Consider the following 22688-nt stretch of genomic DNA (forward strand, 5'->3'; position numbering starts at 1 on the left):
GGTGTGTACCTCCGAACCGCCGGCGGTCATATAGTTACTCCAAAGGGGATGTGCACGGCTCGCATTCAGATTAACGGACGTATACGTTCGTCGTTAGTTGCGTTGTTTTGTATGACTGCTCCCGTGACCTTATCCTCGGCATTGACTTTCTGCGGGAGTACGGAGCAGTTATCGACCTGCGAAATAGACTCGTTACGTTTTCGATAGGACAATCTACCGAACAAGATAGTAGCAGTCCTTGCAATACCGCACTTCGTGTTTCCGCTGAGAGCGTCTCGCTGCCGCCGCGAAGCAGTGCTCTTGTGGAAGTTACCTGTGACGATTTCCGTACCGGTGATGCTGTAGCGGAGGCGAACCATACACTCCTGCTTGCTCATGGCATTTGCGCTCCCCGAAGTTTATTGTCGTTTCACAATGGCCGGGCTGCACTCCTTGTCAGAAATTTTTCTAATGAGCACCGACACTTGTTCCCGGGGACTGCTATCGCTTTTGCTGACCATGTTGCGCACGATCCGGTCTGTTTTGCATCCACGGCAGTAGAAACTAACGAGCCATCTCTTGACAACATCGACATTAATTGTCACTTGTCAAAGGAAAAACGGCGGGCCTTAGAGCAACTGCTGCTAGACTTCAAGCACTGCTTTGCTTCTTCCTCGAAGGTTCGTCAAACGCCCATCACACAACATCGCATCATTACTTATGACGACGCTCGCCCAATACGACAGCAGCCTTATCGTGTGTCTGCCAAAGAACGAGAAGTGATCCAGACGCAGGTTCAGGAGATGCTGGATGATGGTGTTGTGCAGCCTTCACAAAGTCCGTGGTCTTCACCAGTAGTCCTGGTCAAAAAGAAAGACGGCACTCTTCGATTTTGCGTCGTCTATCGGAAATTGAATAATGTGACAAAGAAAGATGTATACCCGTTGCCGCGCATCGATGACTCACTGGACAGATTGCGACGTGCGAAGTATTTTTCATCTATTGATTTAAAAATCGGCTATTGGTAAATCGAAGTAGACGAAAGAGACCGAGAAAAAACCGCATTTGTCACTCCAGATGGCCTATATGAATTCAAAGTACTCCCATTTGGATTGTGCTCTGCCCCAGCTACATTCCAAAGGATGATGGACACCGTCCTCACTGGCCTCAAGTGGCAGATCTGTCTTGTGTACTTGGACGACGTAGTTGTTTTTTCCGAAACATTTGATCAACACCTCGAACGCCTTCGAGCTGTCCTGGAAGCCCTCCGTTCTGCTGATCTCACGCTGAAGCCCCAGAAATGCCACTTCGGGTATACAGAACTCAAGTTCCTCGGCCATGTTGTAAGCGCTGATGGGGTGCGCCCGGATCCCGATAAGACCGCTGCCGTCGCACGATTTCCCGTTCCAGCTAATAAGAAGGCTGTTCAGCGCTTCCTCGGCCTGTGCGCATATTATCGGCGTTTCATTGCGGACTTTTCTCAGATCGCAGAACCTCTGACGCGCCTTGCAAGGAAGGACACCTCCTTTGTGTGGAACTCTGAGCAGCAGATGGCCTTCTCTTTGCTTCGTGAGCGCCTTCAAACATCCCCTGTTCTGGCGCACTTCGATGAAGCGGCTGACACTGAGGTGCACACTGACGCCAGTAGTATCGGTCTTGGCGCGGTCCTTGTTCAGCATCAAGACGGGTTTGAGCGAGTAATAGCCTATGCTAGCCGCACTCTCTCTCTCGTGCCGAAATGAACTATTCCACCTCAGAAAAGGAATGCCTGGCGGTCGTATGGGCTACTATGAAGTTTCGTCCCTATCTTTACGGCCGGCCATTTAAAGTCGTCACCGACCATCATTGTTTGTGCTGGCTGGCAAATCTGCGAGACCCATCTGGACGACTTGCACGCTGGAGTTTACGGCTTCAGGAGTTTGACATAACCATCGTTTACAAGTCCGGCCGCAAACACGAAGACGCCGACACGCTGTCACGAGCACCCGTTGACACTGGCGATACTACAGCCGATGACGATAGCGGTTTTCTAGGAGCCCTCAGCGCATCTGAGCTCAGGGATCGACAAAGAGCTGATCCAGACATCCTTCCACTCATCGATAATCTGGAAGGGCGTGATACGACCCTGCCTCGACACCTATCTCGGCACCTTGGTTCCTTCTGCATACGGCAAGGCGTCTTGTATAAAAGAAACTCCCAGGGCCAAGACAGAACTTACCTTCTGGTAGTGCCATGCGAGCTCCGTGAGGATATTCTACTTGCTTGCCATGATGAATCTGGTCATTTGGGTTGCTCACGGACTCTTGCTCGAGTGCGCACATGTATTACTGGCCAGGACTCTCCGCAGCTGTGAAACGCTATGTACGAAGCTGTCGCGAATGCCAGCGCCGTAAAACACCGCCCCAGAAGCCTGCCGGATTTCTCAAGCCCGTTAAGGTACCCCGCATTCCATTCGACCAAATTGGAATGGATCTCCTTGGCCCTTTCCCTTTGTCGCAGGCCGGAAACAAATGGATAGCAGTCGCTACTGACTACCTGACTCGATACGCTGGGACAAAGGCAATCCCTCATGCCACAGCTTCCGAAGTAGCAGAGTTTTTCATGCACAACATAGTCTTGCGGCATGGCGCCCCTTCCTACGTCATTACCGACAGAGGGACAGCTTTCACATCACAGCTGATCGACCGCATATTTGAGCTGAGTTGCACGACCCATCGCAAGACCACAGCGTACCATCCACAAAGCAATGGCCTTACAGAAAGATTGAATAAGACGATTGCGGACATGTTGGCAATGTACGTCGATGTGCAGCACAAGACCTGGGACGAGGTGCTGCCGTACGTCACATTTGCGTATAATACAGCCTTACAAGAGACAACGCGCTTCACACCATTTCGACTTGTTTACGGACGCGAAGTTCAGAGCATGCTCGATTCCATGCTCCCGTGCCCAGATGATGACCAGCTATCCTCAGATGCCCAGCAATATGCCATCCGCGCTGAGGAAGCCCGCCAGCTCGCCCGTGTGCACATTGGGCAGCAGCAGACCACTGACGCGCACCGTTACAACCTCCGGCACCGCCAGGTTGACTACAAGCCTGGAGACCAAGTCTGGGTATGGACACCAGTTCGCCGTCCAGGCTTGTCAGAGAAACTCCTTTCCCGCTACTTCGGACCGTACAAAGTGTTGCGCCGTGTGAGTGACCTCAATTATGAAGTTATCCCAGACGGTGCCACACAACCAAAACGTCGAAAGCACAGCTCGGACATTGTGCACATTGTGCGACTGAAGCCGTACTACCACCGATAGCGTATGGTAACCCGCTGTGACCACTCTCTTGCTTTTCACACCAATTTTACCGGCCCTTCTCATTTTTTTTTTTTTTTTGGAAGGAGGGGGTAATGCCACCTAGCGTTGCCAGGTGGCGCATGACTGAGGTGTGAAAGGAGGACGAAGTTGAGGAGGACGACAAAGTGTCGCTTGCGCGTTTGCGTCTGTGCTGCTGTGTTGTTGTGTCTGGGCTACCCCCTGCTATCTTTGGTATCCTTAGTCACCGTGTACGTGACAATATTCTTGATAACTTAGCAATATCACCTTTGTCGTCGTACAAATAAATTGGGAGTTATCCTCGCACACAATCTTTTGTGTTCCTATCACATAACAAGAATTACTAACGAGGCTAACCGCACCCTCGGCTTCTACGCCAAAACTCAAAATTCGCCTCCCCTCCTGTAAAAACTATTGCTTAGAAATATCTTGTTACACCCAAACTGAAAAATGCATGCGCAGTTCGCGACTCTCATCAGATTAACCTTTCGAAAAACCTAAAATCAATTCAGAATCACGTTATATACAATGACTATTCACATTACACCAGAATCCCATCACCCAGACTTAATGCAGATCTTCTTATAACCTTGAAAACAGGCGAAAACTTATCGGGCTTAGTCTCTATCACAAGTTTTATCATTTTTCCATTGGATTGCTCTATCACTTCCCCTGCACCATCACCATTCTTCCCGTACAAACTATTCAAAAACGGCGTATACCATCCGCATGCGTGCACATCGTCGCATCTTCATTCTTTCTTCGTGCAAATAGCAAAGGACTGGAATGATGTGCCCGAAGAAGCTGTGCGCCACTCCAATGCTGCCAATTTCGAGACTGTCATTGAAGACGTCATTTTTCATTGAAGATGCCCACGCCTCACGTAAAACCCCTGCCTAAGAGCATTTGAGAAATAAATAAATACACTCTCCTATATATATTTTTTGTACGTTAACGAACTGCAGGCCGTGCCAACGTACCGCTTTTCAAGCATTCATTTCTGTCACACTAACAATAACTTTTCACGCTAACGAATGGGCGCTAAATAACAGCACTGGGAACGAGACGAAACACGAAGTACGAAGAAGAACACAGTCACAGGCGCCGACTAACCACTGAAATTTTATTTTCGAAGCAAACGCATTTAAAGGTACATGAAGGGAGGGGGGGGGGGGTGCACATGATGGGGTGAAGCCATGGCGATGGTGCGCAATCTCCGAAGCACAGCGTGGTCACGTAAAAAAAAAAAGATAAAAACATTGAAAAATTAAAAGCGATAAAAACGATGTTGAAACCGGGAAAAAAAATAGATGAAACCAGATAAAAACACAGTGACTTATCCAAAACGGCCCTAGAAGCGTTGAAACACAACGTTCACCGAAACGGCGTAGTCACGTCAAAGAAACATTGAAAATCTAAAAGCGACAAAACACGGTGTAAATGCTGAGACAAAAACCGATGAAACCACATAAAAACACAATAGTTTGGCCAAAACGGCATGCAAACGCATTAAAAGACGATGGTAGAAACCCGGAGTAAAAAATCTGCATAAGGCTATTAAAATGGCAGAAAGCGTGGGAAAGACTAAACAGTTACCGTGCCTCTCAAAAATTGCACTGCTTTTTTTGACAAACACCGGGAAGGTATGCTTACAAATTGCTCGTTTGCGTAGTTTTTGACGTGACTACGCTGTGTGAGATCGCGCATCATCGCCATGGCTCCATCCCCTTCATACCCCCCTCCCCCCTCCCCCCTTTTCATGTACCTTTAAATGCGTCTGCTTCGAAAATAAAATAGCAGTTGTTAGTCAGTGCATGTGTCTGTTTCTTCGTTCTTCGTGTTTGACTCGTGTCCAGCGCTGTTCTTTGGCTATGCAATACCAATTAGCCCGTTACCTTGCCCTCGTGAAGGGGCTCAGTTCTCTCGCTGGTTCAGGACATGCGTACCTGGCAGAACTGATCGGGTCGAGCACATAAGAAATTCCTCGAGCTCGGACGGGTCAAAACTTATGTATTGGAGACATTGGGGCCATGCTCGCATGGGTAACGGAAGAAATTTCCCGGCCCGGGCCAACAGTCATGGCCCGCGGAGTGATCTAAAGGAAAGCACCCCGCATTAGATATCTGTTTAAGAAATCCTGTTCAATACTTCGTAGTGGTCTCGAAGTCTGCTTTAAGGGTTTCTCTTCTGGTACGTTGGAAGGATACTATAGGGATTGATGTCAGAATTGCATGCGGCGAACTGTCCGCGCTATTCATATCACGAAATATGTGCGCGCGAACGCCTTACCGTCAATTCAGCGGCTGCTTACTGCGGACCCACAAACCTACGCACGCGTATACACTCAAACACTCAACGGACCAACCATCTTAAGGGTTCATTTATCCTTGAGCCCGACAGACCTCAGCGACCGGCTTGACGAATGCCATACCATCCTCTGCGGGATGTCAAGTTTTGCATCTCATGTGACGCCGCAGGTGATCCTTCGTAGAGTGTAGAGTTGATGTTGCTTTGTAGCTCCGGACCATCGAGCAATTTCCGAGAGAACGTCCACGCTGCTAACGTTGTAAAGACCTGTAGCGGTCCTCATTGTTCAACAACCCTTGACGCCACGATGAGTGGTGAATGTTGCTGTAAAATTTTGGGCTGGTAACAATCACGACGACGAGTACGCAAGTGTCCTTGCGCGTGAGTTAGAGGGAGTGACCTATCGCACTAAGTTCAAACCTCTCCATGTTTAGACTTGACGCATGCTGCGGAGAAGTTTACGTTGTTTGGTTACTTCGCACACGAAAGCAGCATGCAGCGGGGAAAGGTACTGCGGTCGTCGATCAGACTGGTATGCCGTGTATGCCAGCTCCCATGATCGCGTGTGCGCATCGCAGGACTTTCTCAGGGGCCACGGCGTGTCGGTGTGCGCCCCGGAGCCTCTTCCCGAGGACCCGTACACAGCCGCGCGGCGCAGCCTGTCACAACAGCAGCGCAAACTGCACACCACCAAGAGCCAGCGGGACAAGCTGTGGCGATTCCTACGGTACGACCGGCACGTACTGCGCTTCTTCTGCGTCGAGGACGGCGCCAGCGTAGACCCCAGGCGCAGAAAGAAACTCGTACTTCAGGTACACAAGTGTACTATATATACTACAGCGCCTACGCGAAATTAGGTGTATTGATTGCGCTTAGTGATGCTGTTGTGTTGCGGGAAGTGTCCTTCTCGGAGACTCGTGTACATTCTGTACAGCGGAGAAGAGAATTATTTTCAACATGCTTGCTCGCTATGTAAGCATTGTAGTAGGTGTTTCGTGTCCTAAATATACAGCCTATTGCACTGATGTATGAAGGGAAACTGCGTGGTTTCTTGATAATATCTTGAAGATTATGCTTTTATTTGCGCCACGTAGAACTCCTGCAAATCATTAGCCGTAATACGGTCAGTTTAGCCAGCGGTATCCTTCATAGTGAGCGCCAATTTACACGCTTTGCGTAATGGCTACTCAGATGCGAGCCACTCGACCGGGAACAGACTCGGCTTTCACAACCATTCAAGTATTAAGAGCATAACGTTGGGCTTGACGCTAGATTAAAGACTTTATCTGTTCTATTTTGGAACGAAACACGTTACAGCTACCAAGATAATATCTCTGGAGTGCCTGAACTAAATATTTGCGCAGTGTATAGTGAGTAGCCAAGCGTTTCCTTTCAGACCTCTACTACGTGCGCACAGTCTATCGTTGTAGTTCAATGGGTGTCCACTTCTCTCTTTGGGGTTCGAATTATATTCCGCCCTCCCTTGTGTGCCCCTTATATTCTCGCAGTACTTCCTGGTGGATGACACACTGGACCTCAAGGAGATGCATCGGCCTCTTGAACAACGAGAGCTGGCACCCATTCTGCTGGGCCGTCAGAGGATACCCAAGGTGCAGGAAAGCAGAGGTTGGTGCCCGTGTATAAAGGAAGCACAAATATAGTTTTCAGCACAGCCTCCTGGTGTGCGTTCTTTTTGGGAAATCCGCTATGTCCCCTTTTTTGTAATCATTACGACGAAACAAAAAATGTGTGGTGAACAGACAGATGTTTCGAAGTTCTCGTTTATGCACATTTGGGAAAGAGGAGTTTTGAATATGTTATGCAGCAGCAGTGTTTTATCAATTCTTGTAACAGCGTCGATGGCGATAGGCACAGTAGCGTCAGACGAATGCTTTGCGGAAAGTAAAAATAGTGATCGGCTACTTCAGAAAAGTTTTAAAAACTATATAAATTTGCGTGGTTGCAGAGCGGGGATCGAAATGAAGTGTATGCCATACCTTGGTAATGTACGTTTTACATAAAAAACTAGTTTTCCAACAAAGTGGACATTTCTGGCGAAATATATCTACAATTTGTTGCAGTTCATTTAGTGATTTCGACATCATGCCATTGGCTTTGTTAATCTCAGCATAATTAGCGACGGTGGTGCTATGATAGTGTTTGATTTCCTCATATTAAGGTGTTAGTAATTCTACGTTTTTGATTGATTTTGATGTGGATTTTCAAATCCTGAAGAGCACAGGAATACAACACTCTAAGTACTGCGTATTTGGCAAACTTCACTTTCTGTCGTGACGGACCCAGACATGGCTGGACTTGAGCGACGGCGGCGACACGCCCTTCAGCCGCTTGTGTACGGTCGTGACCCGGATGGCACACAAGGAAAATATTCACTGAGGACCACAAAATATATGTTTAACTGATACTGATGTATACTAAGGTATACTGATGTATACTAAGGTACGAATATATGAGTACAAGCTGTCCGAAATAGGCTGAAAAGCTTGACATACTCGCATATCGCCTACTCTTGAAATTACAGGCCGATCGATTTACACAAACTGTTTTGCTTTATTAAAGTTATCAGCCATTCTGAACTTAATTGATGAGCACCAAGCTCAATCTACGTTGGTGAAATAAGTAGGGTAGTCACTCTGCTGCCCATTTTTTGGCCTGCATTTTCGAGTCATTCTGAATGTCTTTCAAAAACGTTGTCACACAGTTACAGACACGTGCTCGCCCCCCCCCTCCCCCCAAAAAAAGAAGAATGTTCTAGTGTGTGAATTTCATGAACGTTGTTGTCTTACCAGTATGTCTTGTCTCTGGCCGCATACCACTTGCAAAATAATATGATGTAGAGCTTAGCGGAGGCTTGCCTACTCAGACGCGTACCCATGGGGGCTCAACCGCCAGTGCGCTTGTGTAGCTGGCCACCAGTAATGAAGCTTAATTTTATGTGAGTACGTCCCCGTTAAGGAAAATCTGTCAGTACTGCAAATCGAACAAATTTTTGCATATTTTATTGAGTCTGAGTATGTGTGGCTTGAAAGGTTATAGTTTTCTTAACCGTCAAATGATTTCAGTTCAGTTTAGTCGTTCAGTCGTGTCCGACTCTTCGTGACCCTCTGGACCATGTCACGCCACGCTTTCCGGTCTCTCACTATCTTCCTAACATCACATAACTTCATCTGCAGTGCCTCGAGGATGCCATCTAACCAACGCGTTCGCTGCCTACCCCTTCTCCGGCGACCCTCAACCTTTCCCAACATCAAATCTTTCTCCAGCGACTCCTCTCTTCTCATCAGATGACCAAAGTAGCTTAGCTTTAACTTTAAAATTTGACCCTCCAATGAGCAGTCAGGGTTTATGGTCGACAATATCGACTGATTTGATCTTCTGGCAGTCCAAGGAACTCTCAAGAGTCTTCGCCAGCACCACAATTCAAACGCGTCAATTCTTCGGCGGTCAGCCTTTTTCACAGTCCAACTCTCGCATCCATACATCACAACTGCGATAATAAAAAGCCCACTTTCCCCACATGCTGCCACCAGGCTTATTCCACAAGTACGAAACGGACGGAGAAGGAGAGGAGTTCATCGGTCCCGAGGATTTACAGCCGGGTCGACGACTGAACATATACGGACGCAGCTTCCTCATCTACGACTGCGACGACTTCACCAAGAACTTCTACCGTGAGCAGTTTGGCGTGGACCATTTCGACGTCATAGACGTTGATGTCAAGGAAGAGGAAAGGGTCCAGCAGGTACGAAGGAGTTTTCTTGTGACGTGCCAGACTTCTCACGAAGTCGTAAATTTTCGTACACTGGTTATAATTTGCTGAATAAAAATTTCACCGCCTAGCTGTTGCTGAGTATCATTTTTATCGACTAATCAGAGCGAAAAGTCCCTGAATGTTTGCATTTTGCTGACGTCTGCGGTGAACCAACGCAAACAACTAAAATTGAATACAGTTTCCGCGAACATTCTAATCACTCATTGTAGAAAAGAAAGAACAGCTTGCATTCGCACGATAGATGCATTAATATTCCGTAATGCTTTTTACATGCACAGTCTTTGGTATGAAATTGAAACTTCCCTGACAGGGAGCCCAATTAAAAAAAAAAAAGAAATAAAGCTCCCGGATGCAGACCTCGCGACTTTCCCAACGGAAAGACACGTCGGATACTGAGATTCTTGAACGAAAGGACGAGTTTTTCGAAAGCGTCTTTGAGAACTAAATCTAGATTCTACTATACTGTAGTTTTGTACCTTGATGCTACTATGCTGTAGTTCTGTACTACGGGGATTTTCTTCTCAGCAGGTAAAAAGAAGCTGCACATATTGTTGCAAAAGCTCCAAATGACCCCAAGGTATCCATAACAATCTGCTTCACAGCATTCCTAAATGTTCGCTGGGTCGCGAGGCCAAGATTTCAAAAATTTTTGCTGACAGTTCTCACCGACTCTGCTCTGAGAAAAAGATACTATGTACCACGTCAAATTACTTCCAATAGCATCCAGTATCCTTATTTTTTATCCGTAACAACCTGTGTATATCTAAACCCCGAGAGAACTTCCCTGCGCCCATCTCATTTCTCCCGCAGCCTGTTCCTCCGCACAACGGTTTCGGCTCCCCCGAGGACACCCTGCAGTCGGTGCTCAGGATAACCCCACGGAGGGCGAGGAGAGACAGCCGCCAGGTGCTGGAGAAAGAAGGCATCGTCCTGCGCTTCCAGGCGACACTCGTGAGTATTAGGCGCGAGCGCCACCACTGGAGCGAACGGCGCTATAGCGTCGACCTAGGGGAGTAAGTGGGATCACGTGATTCCTCTTACTGCTACTGAAGCAGACGCTTGGTTGAATTTCCGCGTTTTAAAAGCAATTGATAGTCGCGTTTATTTCCGTAGTTTGGGTTGATATAAAGTGCCAGCTTTGCACTTTTTAATCTTGCATCGTGACTGAGGCTGGTTTATTTAAGCGGTTGCTACGGTCCGTTACTGCTCTGTACCCGGACGTAAGCGAGGGAACCCGGTGCAAGCTCCCACTGCTATCCGAAACATACGCTCAGAGAACCTTTCTTAATCAAAATTTGAATGGGTGAATCAGCGAGTGATCATTTTCATGATGTGCACAGCAGGCATTTAAGCGACCGATATTTCGCCCATATAGTTGGCAATAAAGTTTGGTGAGTGGCAGAAGAAACGGCGCGCGCGTTTTAATTTGCGCCAATCACTTGTGAAGCTAACAATACTACTGATGGAAGGATGGAAAAGAAGCTGGCTTCTTCTTCTTGTCGCATTACCCTGCCAAAAAAAGGATGGATCGTGCGAAGGCCAGAAGGTGTCAAAATATTATAAATGAACGCGTTGACACGGAAGTTTCACCGAAGTGAACTAGAAGATTCGGCCACCTCGGGCAGCGGTATGCATGGTGAGTTGTTTCTGGCAGCGTCTCCAGTACTGTAGCAGTTTCGAATGATAGAGTCCGTGAATAAACGAAAGATAGAGTATGACATGCGTGTTGTGATGTGCTGATCAAGATATGCGTAAACAAACAAAAACAAAAAAAACTACCGTGCGTGGGGAAAACAAATACCCGCTCTAATCAAGAGTGCCAATGACGGTAGTCAGTGTGCAAGAATTTGCTGCGTGAAACGCACGACTTCACACTTGCTAAACAATTATTCTATGTCATCCCCACAGTCAAACTTGTTTTCTCTACTACGTTCAAGGGAGTAGGCAAACGGTGCCGCTTTCACCGGCGCTATGCGAAGGCGCTCAGTTCTCTGCTCTTGCAGAAGAATATCCGATTACCTGTGCACTGACGGCTTACATCTGACTGGATGCGTACTAGCTTCAGCTGTTTTGTTCTTTTCATAACAGCAGAAATGCTACAGCCGGTGCACGTCGTCGTAGCAGTAAAGCTCGCCAACTTCGATAACTCAGGTGAAGTACTTTTTTACCGAATGGGTGGGCCTCATATCTCAAAACAAGCTTAAACAGGCCCAGACCGAGGTGTATATTAAAAAAATAAATAAATGAACGTACTGCTAACGCGCAACTGAACTGCCTAGGAAAGCATCCTACAGCAGCAGTTCAACGTGCGCTATCCTACTTCGTTATGCGGGCGCTTCCGGGAGGTGGCGCCACGGTATGTTCTCGCGCCCAATACAGCCTCGCACCTGCATTTGCGACTTTCCCAAGTGGCTCCCATTTCACGACATATGATACGACATCATCCTTACGCTACCGGTATTCTCATACCATTATGTCTAATCCGTAAAACTGAGGCAAAGACAGGCATGCAGTTTCAGTTTGCAGCATTTTGCCTACTCAATACTCACAAAAGAGCAAAAACCTCGATGCGGCAAATGTGAAGGTGAGTTCAAAAAACATTTTACTCCATTCTACAACGAATACATCCAATTTCACCCCTGCTTACTTTTAGGAGACAACCCACTTGTTGAAATTTCATATGTTTTTAGTTTTCTTAAAGAATTAGGGATCCCGAATAAGCTGTAATTTCCTAAACGCTTTTCACTTTCACTCCTAAAAGAAGCTTGGCGCATGTGTTTGGCGCATGATAGCCTTAGTTGCCTATGTGCCAATCAAAAACTCAACTCAACTCATTTGATCATACGAATTAACCGCGGCACAAGCGTACAAATTCTACTGCATTCTGACCTCGTGTCTTCGATAACGTATATATAGAATGCCACTGCTTCTATACACTGCCGAAATGAAGCCGAGATGGCGATCGAAAGAAGGACCATGTTTATAAACATCCTGGGCGCCATAACGTGTTTCCCTGTTTTCACAAATGAATCACGTTATTTTCTTGAAGTGGAGCGCCTATTGTCAGCATTAGCTGAGCACTATGTGCTAAGCTGTGTAAAACTAACTACAAACCACCGGCCTGTGTCTACAAACGTCCGCCGTGCGATTGGAACCGCGCACGACTATCGCCCTCTCTAGAGCTTTTTTAACAATGCGAAGATCGACAGCAGTGAGTGTTCCAGAAGGCGAGAAATTTGTAAAAGTGTGAGCACGTCTCCAGTTTAATGCCGAATTGCTGCAGGTAAGCAAGCCTTGCAAAATCATTGAATGACGCTGAACGTTACAATGTTTACCGATGTTTTCGCTTTAGACCCGGTCGTCTGCTTGAATTTCATTTTAACAAATACCAGAACCAGTTACGTGTGTCCATCCCCATAGTCGAATAAATAACTTTCTTGCATATGTGCATTCATACGCAAATTTGTGTATGACACAGGAACAGTGTCATACACATCAATATCAATCTACTCATTCCTTCTTTTTATTTCTGCGAAGCCTCACTTCAGCGCAAGCACTGATCGTGAAAGCCTGCGCCTGGTGCAGAATTGCACTTCGCTTGTTCTGCAGAAGATGACTTGAACGCTTACAGACAAGCCTGGTCATATCTATATACTCTGTGGCGTGAACTCAATCGATACGGTCGAGTCGTGGCACGCCGTCAGAGGAGCGACAGCGCGATATAGTAGACACATGTTTCCGTTTCTGCTTTCTCTCCAGTAATTCAATTCTCAGGTGTGAAAGGGACGAAGTACGATTTCCTGAACGGACCTAGCGTGTAAACTGAACTCTTGCCAGCGAGTTAGTTTTCCCTGCCTCGCCGCTTTATTCCTCCTCAAATGACCTAGTCTCTCGCAGATCCGGTCTCTTCGCTTGGATGTTTCGTATTGCGGATTAGGAAGTTTTAGTGTTTAGAATAAACATGCATCAAAACGAAAATATAAAACACCGTGAAGGAAAAGTAAAATGCTGGGGCTGTAATTGCAGCCCGGATTACAACATGGCACAACTGTACAAGCGCTATGGCTACATCGCTGCGAAAATTACAAAGATACCACAATCATCACCTTAGATGTTTAATTTAAAATTAACCGGCAGCACATCCTTACTTCGAAGAAGAAAGAGGACATCTCACTGAAAATGCAGTGAACATACGATTTTCCACTGACCCTGTATACTGTGACTAGCTTGCCAATCCGCTGCTTCTGCACCCAAAGCTTACTTCTCTTCTGATCGCTGGCAGTAAAAAAGCAACTGGATTATACCACCCGGCTTTTCCCTTTTCTAGAAGTATACACGGAGTTCAAGCTAAATTTAGCCAAGGGTTAAAAAATAAAACATTTGAGGTAGGCCAGACAAAACACTTGTATACAAATGCCAGCCATCCGGCACATCACAAGCATTTTTTATTTATTTTGAAGTTAACTAATCACTAATTAATTTCTTTCTAATTAACAAACTATTATTTTTAGACAATAAATGTGGTATAAAAAGTTGGAGAGTCCTATGTGAAACCATCATTTCATTTATTTCCGATAAAGGAAGCCTCACGTGTATCCTTTTTTTACAAGCTCTAAGGAAAGCCCGCGAAATGGATATATATATTACCTGACTATACGCATTCACGCACCACGATTGCGGCGCTTTCAATCGTGGTTCGAGTAAAGGAAATTATCTGCGGCCGTGACTCGAGAGCCCAGTTTCAGCGGTAGGCTGAACGCTGTATAAAAAAAAAAAAAATATGCAGCGGTGCTACCGAGCTTTCATTTATTACCACGACGCTCGGAAGGTTCATCCCAAACATCGGCAACGCGCAGCGCAAATCTACTGAGTGAATTCTTCGCATGGAACCGCTGCGTGGCCACAGTATGGTGGACATGGCGTAAAATTGGTCAATATCTTCACCCGAACGTTTTGGCAAATGCGACGTTGCACTCACAACTAAACGAGCAAACAAATGGTCCCGCGTGGCACCAATTCTTCTTAGCCTTGTGCGCAGCGCCACCGCAGCATGGCGTTGATTTCTTTATGTGCATTTCTAAGAGGGACAGATGTTTCGTGTGCCAAGTATCATTAAACATGTTTACTTTGCGTATTCTTCTTTCTTTCAGCTTATAACATTTGTCTAACTCATTTAACATAGCACGCACCAACCAGCCCGCGAACAAGTACTGCTCAGAATTCAGTGGTTTTGAACAATGCGACGTTATCAAAACGTTCTTCGATGAATGTAGTAAGCGTTGCTCGTTGCCGCCGGCTTTATATAACAATTCAAATTCATCCGTCTTATACATACTGCAAATCAACCCCGTGAATGTCAATTTACATTTAATGATTCACAAAATGAGAGCATGTGACAAGAGCAAATGTACCGTATGTATTCGGGGGCACCACTGCCGCTCTAGGTGCCCATAAGTTCTCAACGATGCAGAGAAGTGCTCTTAAAGAATTTTAAGCGCTATTACGATGCTCTCTAACGCAAAATTCTAGCGCAGGTTTTTAAGCGTTTTTTCGATATATTGCAGCATAAAATGGCGACATATTTTTCTCCATGCATGTGCAGTTACAAAGCACTCTATTTTTCTCACGGCGCAAATAGAGTTTCTCAGAAGCAGGGAGAGAAGAGTGACGACTAAGCGGCGCAGAGCTCCGTGGCTCTTCTTTCTCTTTATCTGAGAAATTATTTGGCGCATGCCTCCCTTTCGCTCGGTAGGAAGATACGGGAGTCCTGCAAAACCAGAACTGTTAAGCCCAAGATCGAAGTTATTAGAGCACGCAGTTGGCTATTTTCATTTGGGGAAAAATGCAGAGACAGCAGCACGTCTTTCTTCTTACCTTCAGGAAGCCTTGAAGACGCGGCAATCGCAAGTATTGGGCACATGCAGATGTCAAAACCCCAGCTCTTCCGTCTGTTGCGAGCGGGTGCTTTGCAGAACCCACGCTACGACTTTACGCTGGCCCTCGATGTATGTGTATCGAGGCGCTCAGAACAAGACATATATGGCGGCGCCCAGGGAGAGCTCTCGGAACCTTCTATTACACTGCACTTTCGGGAAAGATATGCACTGCTCACTTTTCGTCTCCATTGGCCGCAGGACAGCACGCTGTCCCTGGACAGGGAGCGCAGCTTCGTGGTGTGCTTCTACCCGTCGGATGAGACGGTGTCTATTCTCGAGAGGCCACTGCCAAACTCCGGCGTGCCCGGCGGGAAGTTCCTGCGCCGGATGCGCCTGCGCAAGCCCCCTTCTATCGCGGCGCCTGGAACAGAGCCGCGCTACTACACGCTTCCCGACTTCCGCGTGGGCAATGTGCTCGAGGCCGTGGGCAGGCGCTTCATCATCGTCCGCGCCGACCAGTTTGCGGCCAACTACATCAAGCGACACAACAACGGATCATTCGCGAATGGTAGGTGACCACGGAGGGCAGCAATAACGCAGCGTTTTTATATTGTCTCGGTGATTTGCTTTACCGTCTTATCGGCGTGGATTAACCGTGAATGCATACAGGGTTAATCAATGTTCCAAGACCATAGGGTCTGCTTTTGAGCTTTGCAGAGGAGTGTTGAAGCTAAAACATGCTGAATAGTGAGGAATCGTCTCATCCTGGCGGTTTTCACAGACACTCGGAGCAAACCCAGTGGTCCGCTAGTCTTTGATCAACCCTAGCTGTGCCAATTATCCCAAACACCCACCTTAGAGCAGTACACAGTATTCACATAGCAGGTACAGCATTGTCTCTAGGGTAAGCTCAAATTACATCGAGGGATCAGATGTGGCAGCATTTGGCTCGAAAAGGCAGTCATATCTGCGTGTAGGCGCTGGGGGTAGCAACGATATAGGGGCCGCACCCTAGCGCTATTTCTTATCGCAATCAAACTGCTGGTCCGCTTTTTTTTTTTTAGCAACAAGTTGGCCGCTGCAGCTTATTTTTAAACACAGCGGGCATGATGACTCACGGTGGTAGGTATCAGGCACACCGATGGGCTAACCATGAAGAATGCTCTGAACTGTAGCTGCGTTTCGAAGCCCGCATCTTCGCGCGTATCACGAGTAACTTTTTAATTACCCCTATTTCCCCCTTCTTGCATTCTTTTTTCATCACAGCGTTTCTCAACAAAGTGGTGACTTCACTAAAGTAACTCGCAAATGATCGCGTTATTGCCTGCCACCGCTTCGACGCATGTCATCACAAGCATTTACTGAAAGATGCAGTAGATATCAACGAAGGAGTTAGTACTTATATTTCTCCCGGTGAAGTTAGCACCACCGTTATGCTGTCATGTCCTTCCTGGCCTGTGTCAGTCACTCGTCCATGTCAGCGGTTCTACTTAGCTTAGGTGGTAGTCCTACTACCCCAGAGAGGCGATGGTTTCTAGTTCGACACCCGGCCCAATAGGAATGTTCAATCTACGTCAGGTTGATGCGAATGAACAATTATTCCCCAAATTACACCGGAATTAATTAGAGAGTAAACTCAACAAAACCGTGTCTACGGCAATAAAATAAACAATTCGTTTAAGATATGCAGGTAACCTTCCTTCACGCGAGCAATTGAGATTATGCACACAATTAAGGCTCGAAGACTAATGACAGGGGTGAAACATTTCCTCCAGTGGACCTCAACTATAGTTTCGAAGCTTCGTTTAATGGGCCATGTTGTTGCTTACAGGAGGCGTCGACAACCACGCTGTTAACGGAGATGTCCCAACCAACGACAAGCTTCTTAACGATCAGAAGACGGTAAGGAATGCTTGCGCTAGCCATCATTTGTGGAAACACAGCAAGCCGACAGGCTCCCGAAAGTTACATGACTGGATTCTCATTTCCTTCCAGGGAGAAGATTCGCGACCATCTTGAACGAGATCTACACTGAAAATTCGCCGGCATTGATGAAAGCGCGACGATTATACAGGATATCTTTTATTGAGAATATACAGCCGCGCATATTTCGGCAGCGTTGTCATGAAATATAAGAAGCTGCACTGCAACAGAGTCAGTGATAAAACAAGGCCCACACATGGTCATCACGCAGTGCAACCACTCACATTGAAATGCAACCACAGGCTCGGCATAGTGCTTTGTTAGAAGCAGTCGCAGTAAACTACCGCTAACTTGACCAGAAAAGCCGCAGAGCCGAACACATTTTCGGCTTAAACGGCACATGAATACAGCTCACCCCGATACAGGGCTGGGTGCAAGGGGCTGGTGCGTGCCTCAGCCCAGATCATGGCTGGGCTGGGGCAGCGCGCCCAGACGCCGTGAAGGGTGCACTGCTCATACGGTGGCGTTCCACTCGTCCATGTCGCTGACTTTGGTCAGCGCAGGAATTGGCGACGCGGGGTGCACGTTGCCGCCGCTGTCACCAGCATCCCCTTGAAGAGGAACTGTCTGGTGCGGGGTATCCATTTGAGAGGCTGCGGTGTTCAGCAGAACGGCGTCACTGGGCGCGCCTCCGACTTCCTCGGGGTAGCCCGTTGGAGATTGCCTCTGGAACGTGCTCATCGCCATGCCGTGGGTAGGGGCGGAAGTTCCGGCGATGAACCAGGGTACGTGAGACTCAGGACTGTGCTGGGGATTCTTACTGTAGCGGGCGACGAGTGAGCGGTAGATGTCTTGCACCTTGTCAGTGATCCAGTAGAACTCGGTCCTCTGGTACGCGACGGCCAGGAACAAGAAAATGGAGAAGCCGATGATGGGCAGCAGGCTGTACCAGCTGAAAGGCGTCATAATCGAGTCGACGATGAGGTCGCCCATGGCTCCTGTCTCTGCACGTGGATCTGTGTAGGAGACGAGATGAACATTCGTGTAGGTCCCAGCGTATACCAGAGAGAAGCACTGCTCTGAGCGTAGGAAGCGCGATCCACTGAATGTCGCGCGATGCGGAGCGGTGCGTTCCTGCGCGCCAACCGTGTCGGCTGGGAAACGAGCCGGCCGGATAACGCTTTCCATACCACGGTAGGCCGAGCATGCTTTCAGTGCGACGGCAGAAGCCGTCAACACATTGCGGTGTCCCTTTCGGCCGTTAGCGGCATTACTAGCGAATATGGCTTCGTTGTTTCTTAGTGAATTGATCCCAAAACTTTAAAATATTGTACTTTAAATCAGACGTGGTCGATACGCAGCGCCCCCATAATTCCTGTCAGGCTGTTCTGCTGTATGCATATACCATCCGTCGCATCTGTAATAGCCTAAGAAGGCAGTAAGTGCATCGCGTAGGCGCTGTAGCCAGCAACGTGTAAAAATCAAAAGAAAAAAAAAACAGGGTTGAAATATACAAAAAGCATAGTATGCAGCACCGTTACGTTCTGGGCGAAATTTTTGCGCAATCGACAGGCAAAAAAAGAAAAAAAAAAAGCATGCATCGCGCCATTTGTGCCCCCTTTATTGTCCTGCCTGTAGCCGTGCGAAATTTTCCAAACACTGTGCATAGCATGCAGGTCCCCTTGAGCTGGACATTCGAAATCCGAAAACGCTCGGTTAGAAAAGCACAAAGGGTCTCCCATTTCTGGTTGAGCATTTGCGAGCTGGTTGAGCATTTGCGAAACAGAGAAACAAGTTACTTTTTTCTCCCGCTCGTGACATTCAACGCTTAAATGAAAACCACTAAAACACAAAGTTGCGATTAGGCAAGAACTGTACGTACCGAGATATCCGCCGATCCACACCTGTTCACCACGCCGTCGTCCACGCTGTACTACGTTAGGCTTATGCACTGACCACCGGGAGCCAGCGAACCGCACCACGTCGGACCTCGTGTCGTTCGCTATCTGCTGACACAAAAAGAGGGCGCGTCACCAGCTGACGGGGTCAGCCCTGTTTCACTCTCCCATGATTGGTGGCGGCCCTGAACAAGCGTATCTCAGCGATACTGCTGCCAAACGCGAAACGAAGGGAAAGGGCGCGACGCGCGCAGAGGACATTTCACAAAGGCATCAATCCCTTCCACGAATTTCCGGGCAATTTCGCAATTTTCTCCTGATAGAAAGCTAGGAACTGCTTTGACCGAACACGTCGTTTTTCCACTGCCAGTCTCGTGATCAGAAAAGTAAGCAAAGCATGAGGGAGAGGGTGAAATCAAGAACATTTGTAGTATGCATATGACTCACGTTTTGCTGCAGCTCCCGTCAGTGTGAAAGGAAGCTCTATGGTATGCAGAACGCTTAAGATGGATGCCAGTTTCTTTTCGCTTTGTTTTTTAACATTTCTTTATTTTTTTATTTTTTACTCGGTTCAACCGTCTTGCTTTCTCAGCTAAACGCATGACTAGAACCTCACCAAGGACACGCAAGAAAGCGTTCGTCTCAAAACTGCTCGTATTTGCAGACCTCGGTACATACTTGCAGAGGCGGAGTTAAAGCTTTAAAAAAAAAGAAAAAAAAAAAGAAAACATTGAGAAGAGAGAGCGCAGCAAATTGGGTTTGCGTTCTTTTTGCAGGCTTGTTTCTGTAGTGCACACAAAGCAGATATAAGTGACAAGGAAATCCGATACAATTATCGCTTTTTTCACTCTAAGGACGGAAAGTCACGCGGCCGTTTGCATACCAACCCCCTCCCCCGAAAAAAAAAAAAAAAAAAAAAAGAGAACCCCTAGGACAGAAGCAGCATAACGAAAGTAATTTAACTCAGAAAAGCGGAAGCCGGCAGTGCTCTCTCACCTGACAGTGGTTCATTTACCACTCGGCAGATAGCTAATGCATCACTTTTCTTATCTTCGTTGTGCCAATCTTTATCTCGACGAGGAAAAGGCAGCCGTTCAGGGCAGTGAGTGCACTTAATTTTATTTTTCCTTTCACGTGACCTGTGAAACATAAAATCATATGTATTATGCACAATTCTGCTTTCATAAGTGACTCGCACGTATGACGGGACCTGTACTGTCTCGTTCTTTCATTTTTTCTTTCTTTATTTTCTTTCATGCTGCATGAAGCCTGAGTCCACTGGGTGCAGTCAAATATCTCTCTGGCAGGTGTCTTCCGGATGCCGCCCCCCATTATCATGCGATAAACCTAAAAAAAGAAAGAAAAAAGACTTTTGGCTTATGCCCAAGTCCGGAATAAAATTACCGAATTTATTCCGAAAACGCTGTCAACGTAAAAAGGATCATGCCACCGGAGCCCACCGGTTCCTGCCTAGTGAGCATAGTGGTTTATGGGGTGCATAAAAACTGGATTGGATTGGATTGGAAAATATTTATTGAAAGGCTTCGACGAGCACGTGACTCGCAAGATACCTAGCCATGCCACAATTAATTTTTGCGGCCAATGTTAAATGTGCACTGTACCATCAATATAGTTCGCATTCTGCTAAATTTCAAGTCCGTTATGCTGCATTATGGAAGCCATTACACCCATAACTGCGGCTCAACGGAGACAAACCCGAAGAGAGAAACGTAACGGAGGCGCACTACCAGATATGTAATACAAAACGAAATCCGAACTTCCTCTTTCATACCCAGGCACAGTTTCCTCATCTACTCCCAAGTGCAACACACTCGCACCCCTCTTCTTTCCCAAGTAGTGATGTCTGGCTAGCAGTAAATGTTAGCAACCCTCACGTCCAAGGTAGCGTCCAAGCAACGAATACAAGACCAAGTTCACCACTCACATCGTCCAAGCATGGCAGTCACAACTTCCACCACTTAGACACACACACAAAAAAAAATAATAATAATAAAAAACACCACATCTGCAGCTGCCACGACTCATGTTCACGTTCGCTCCCAATGCACCTGAACGGCGAGTCCATGCACCAACTCTACTCGGGAGCAGAGGAGGAAGTTGTGCCTGGGTGTGAAAGAGGAAGTTGGGGTTCTGTTTTGTATTACAGTTGATAGTGCGCGCATGTGTTGTATTTCTCTCTCCGTGTTCGTCTACGTTGCGTCGCAGTTCTGGGTATTATATGCACCAACCCGCCGCACATGCTGTTATTCTGAGAAGCCCTTACAGACGCCATGAATACGGCTCTAGTAAGGTGGCGGAAGCCGCTGTAGGCAGTTATACTCTTTTTAAAAGACGAAGACAGCTAAGAATAGTTGGCTTACTTCATTCACCACACACTGCAGACTCTAAAGAACACAACCACCAGCGCACTGCCCAGATAGCCGCATGCGGTGTGGAGGAAACTTCAAACCGATAGATTCCCTAACCAATACATTGTTTCAAATTTCCTTAATTACGAAATTAGCTCAACCTGTCGCTTCTGTGATGCGATAGCCTCATTAAGCGATGTAATTTGGGACTGGGGGGTTCATTTAGCTCCCTTGACGTATACTATGGTGAGGCAGGCCAAAATTAAAGCAAAATAATGTGCCTCTGCCCGTGCCACTAAGTATATAACGGCCTTTACCTCCCTTGACAGGTGTAGTAAAGTAAAGGCCAACAACAAACCGGAAATTCAATGCGGAGCTGTGACATGAGCCTGTGTCGCCCGGGATCTTCACTGCCTCAGAAGCACGTGCTAACCACCTTTCCTTTCCACAGTAAAGTTGTACTTTGTTCCTTCCTTGCACAAACGATGTCGAGGAACATTGTTCACGTGCTTTGCGAGATAAAATTACCACTCCAGTCAAAAGCGCATTCGTAGCTACAAAAGAAAAATATTTTCTCCGCATCTTTCATTCCGTTAAAGCTTACATTTAAATAACGGATGCATTGAAGGGAACTTTACACGTAGTACCATCACAACTAACTTGCCTCTGACAACAGATGAAGCAACTTATCTCTTCACCGAACACTCTGCAGTTTCGTTTCGCTCTTCTACTCTGTCGCGGTGGTGCTGTGATTAGGGCGCTTGACTGCCGTACCTAAAGGTGGGGGTCGAATCCTGGTCGCGACGGCAGCTGTTCGATGGAGGCGAAATGCGAAGCTCCCGTGTGCTGTGCGACGAGTGCACGTCAATAAACCCTAGTTGGTCAAAATTTCCGAAACTCTCCATTACGATGTCTTTCATAGCCTGAATCGCTTTGGTAAGTTAAACACTCAAAACCACTGTTTTGCTTTTCTATTTGGTTTCTGTCGAAAAGATTCTACTATTCTTTTTTTTTTTTTTTTAAGTGACTGAGGTGTTCCCCTGGAAGGGAAATCGGGGTAAATAATGCTTGGTGTCTGGCGCCTGCTTTTTACTAAAAAAATTTATGACACTAGCAACCTCCATGTGTTCAGAATAACTTGGGAATCCTTTTTCCTCTGCCGTATCGGCAACTATAACTCTCACCGCACGAAAATATTTCAAACCATTTTTCGCTC

At 47.0% G+C, this 22688-nt stretch overlaps 2 protein-coding genes across 2 annotated transcripts in view; one reads left to right on the top strand and one right to left on the bottom strand.

The window, feature by feature from the left end:
- Positions 1-17448, top strand: part of LOC146208656 (EF-hand domain-containing protein 1-like) — a 61002-nt gene extending 43554 nt beyond the window's left edge. The window contains exons 5-11 of the mRNA XM_084595742.1: positions 6192-6425; positions 7122-7239; positions 9165-9376; positions 10217-10357; positions 15541-15850; positions 17114-17184; positions 17278-17448. Coding sequence (XP_084451868.1) covers positions 6192-6425; positions 7122-7239; positions 9165-9376; positions 10217-10357; positions 15541-15850; positions 17114-17184; positions 17278-17301 — 1110 coding nt within the window. The 3' untranslated portion in view covers positions 17302-17448. The remainder of the gene's footprint in view (positions 1-6191; positions 6426-7121; positions 7240-9164; positions 9377-10216; positions 10358-15540; positions 15851-17113; positions 17185-17277) is intronic.
- Positions 17347-19394, bottom strand: LOC146208657 (uncharacterized). Its single transcript, XM_084595769.1, has 2 exons — positions 19088-19394; positions 17347-18221 (listed from the first exon to the last, which is right to left on the bottom strand). The coding sequence occupies exon 2, from the start codon at positions 18196-18198 to the stop codon at positions 17719-17721; it is 480 nt and encodes a 159-aa protein (XP_084451895.1). The 5' UTR covers positions 18199-18221; positions 19088-19394; the 3' UTR covers positions 17347-17718.
- Positions 19395-22688: the final 3294 nt, after the last annotated feature.

Source organism: Amblyomma maculatum, chromosome 1 (genome assembly GCF_055883805.1).
Source record: "Amblyomma maculatum isolate TAMU_Amacu chromosome 1, ASM5588380v1, whole genome shotgun sequence".
NCBI lineage: Eukaryota > Metazoa > Arthropoda > Arachnida > Ixodida > Ixodidae > Amblyomma > Amblyomma maculatum.

What these genes read in the sequence shown, in the direction of transcription:
- LOC146208657 (XM_084595769.1), bottom strand. Translation starts at nt 18,198, where the DNA reads ATGGGCGACCTCATCGTCGACTCGATTATGACGCCTTTCAGCTGGTAC.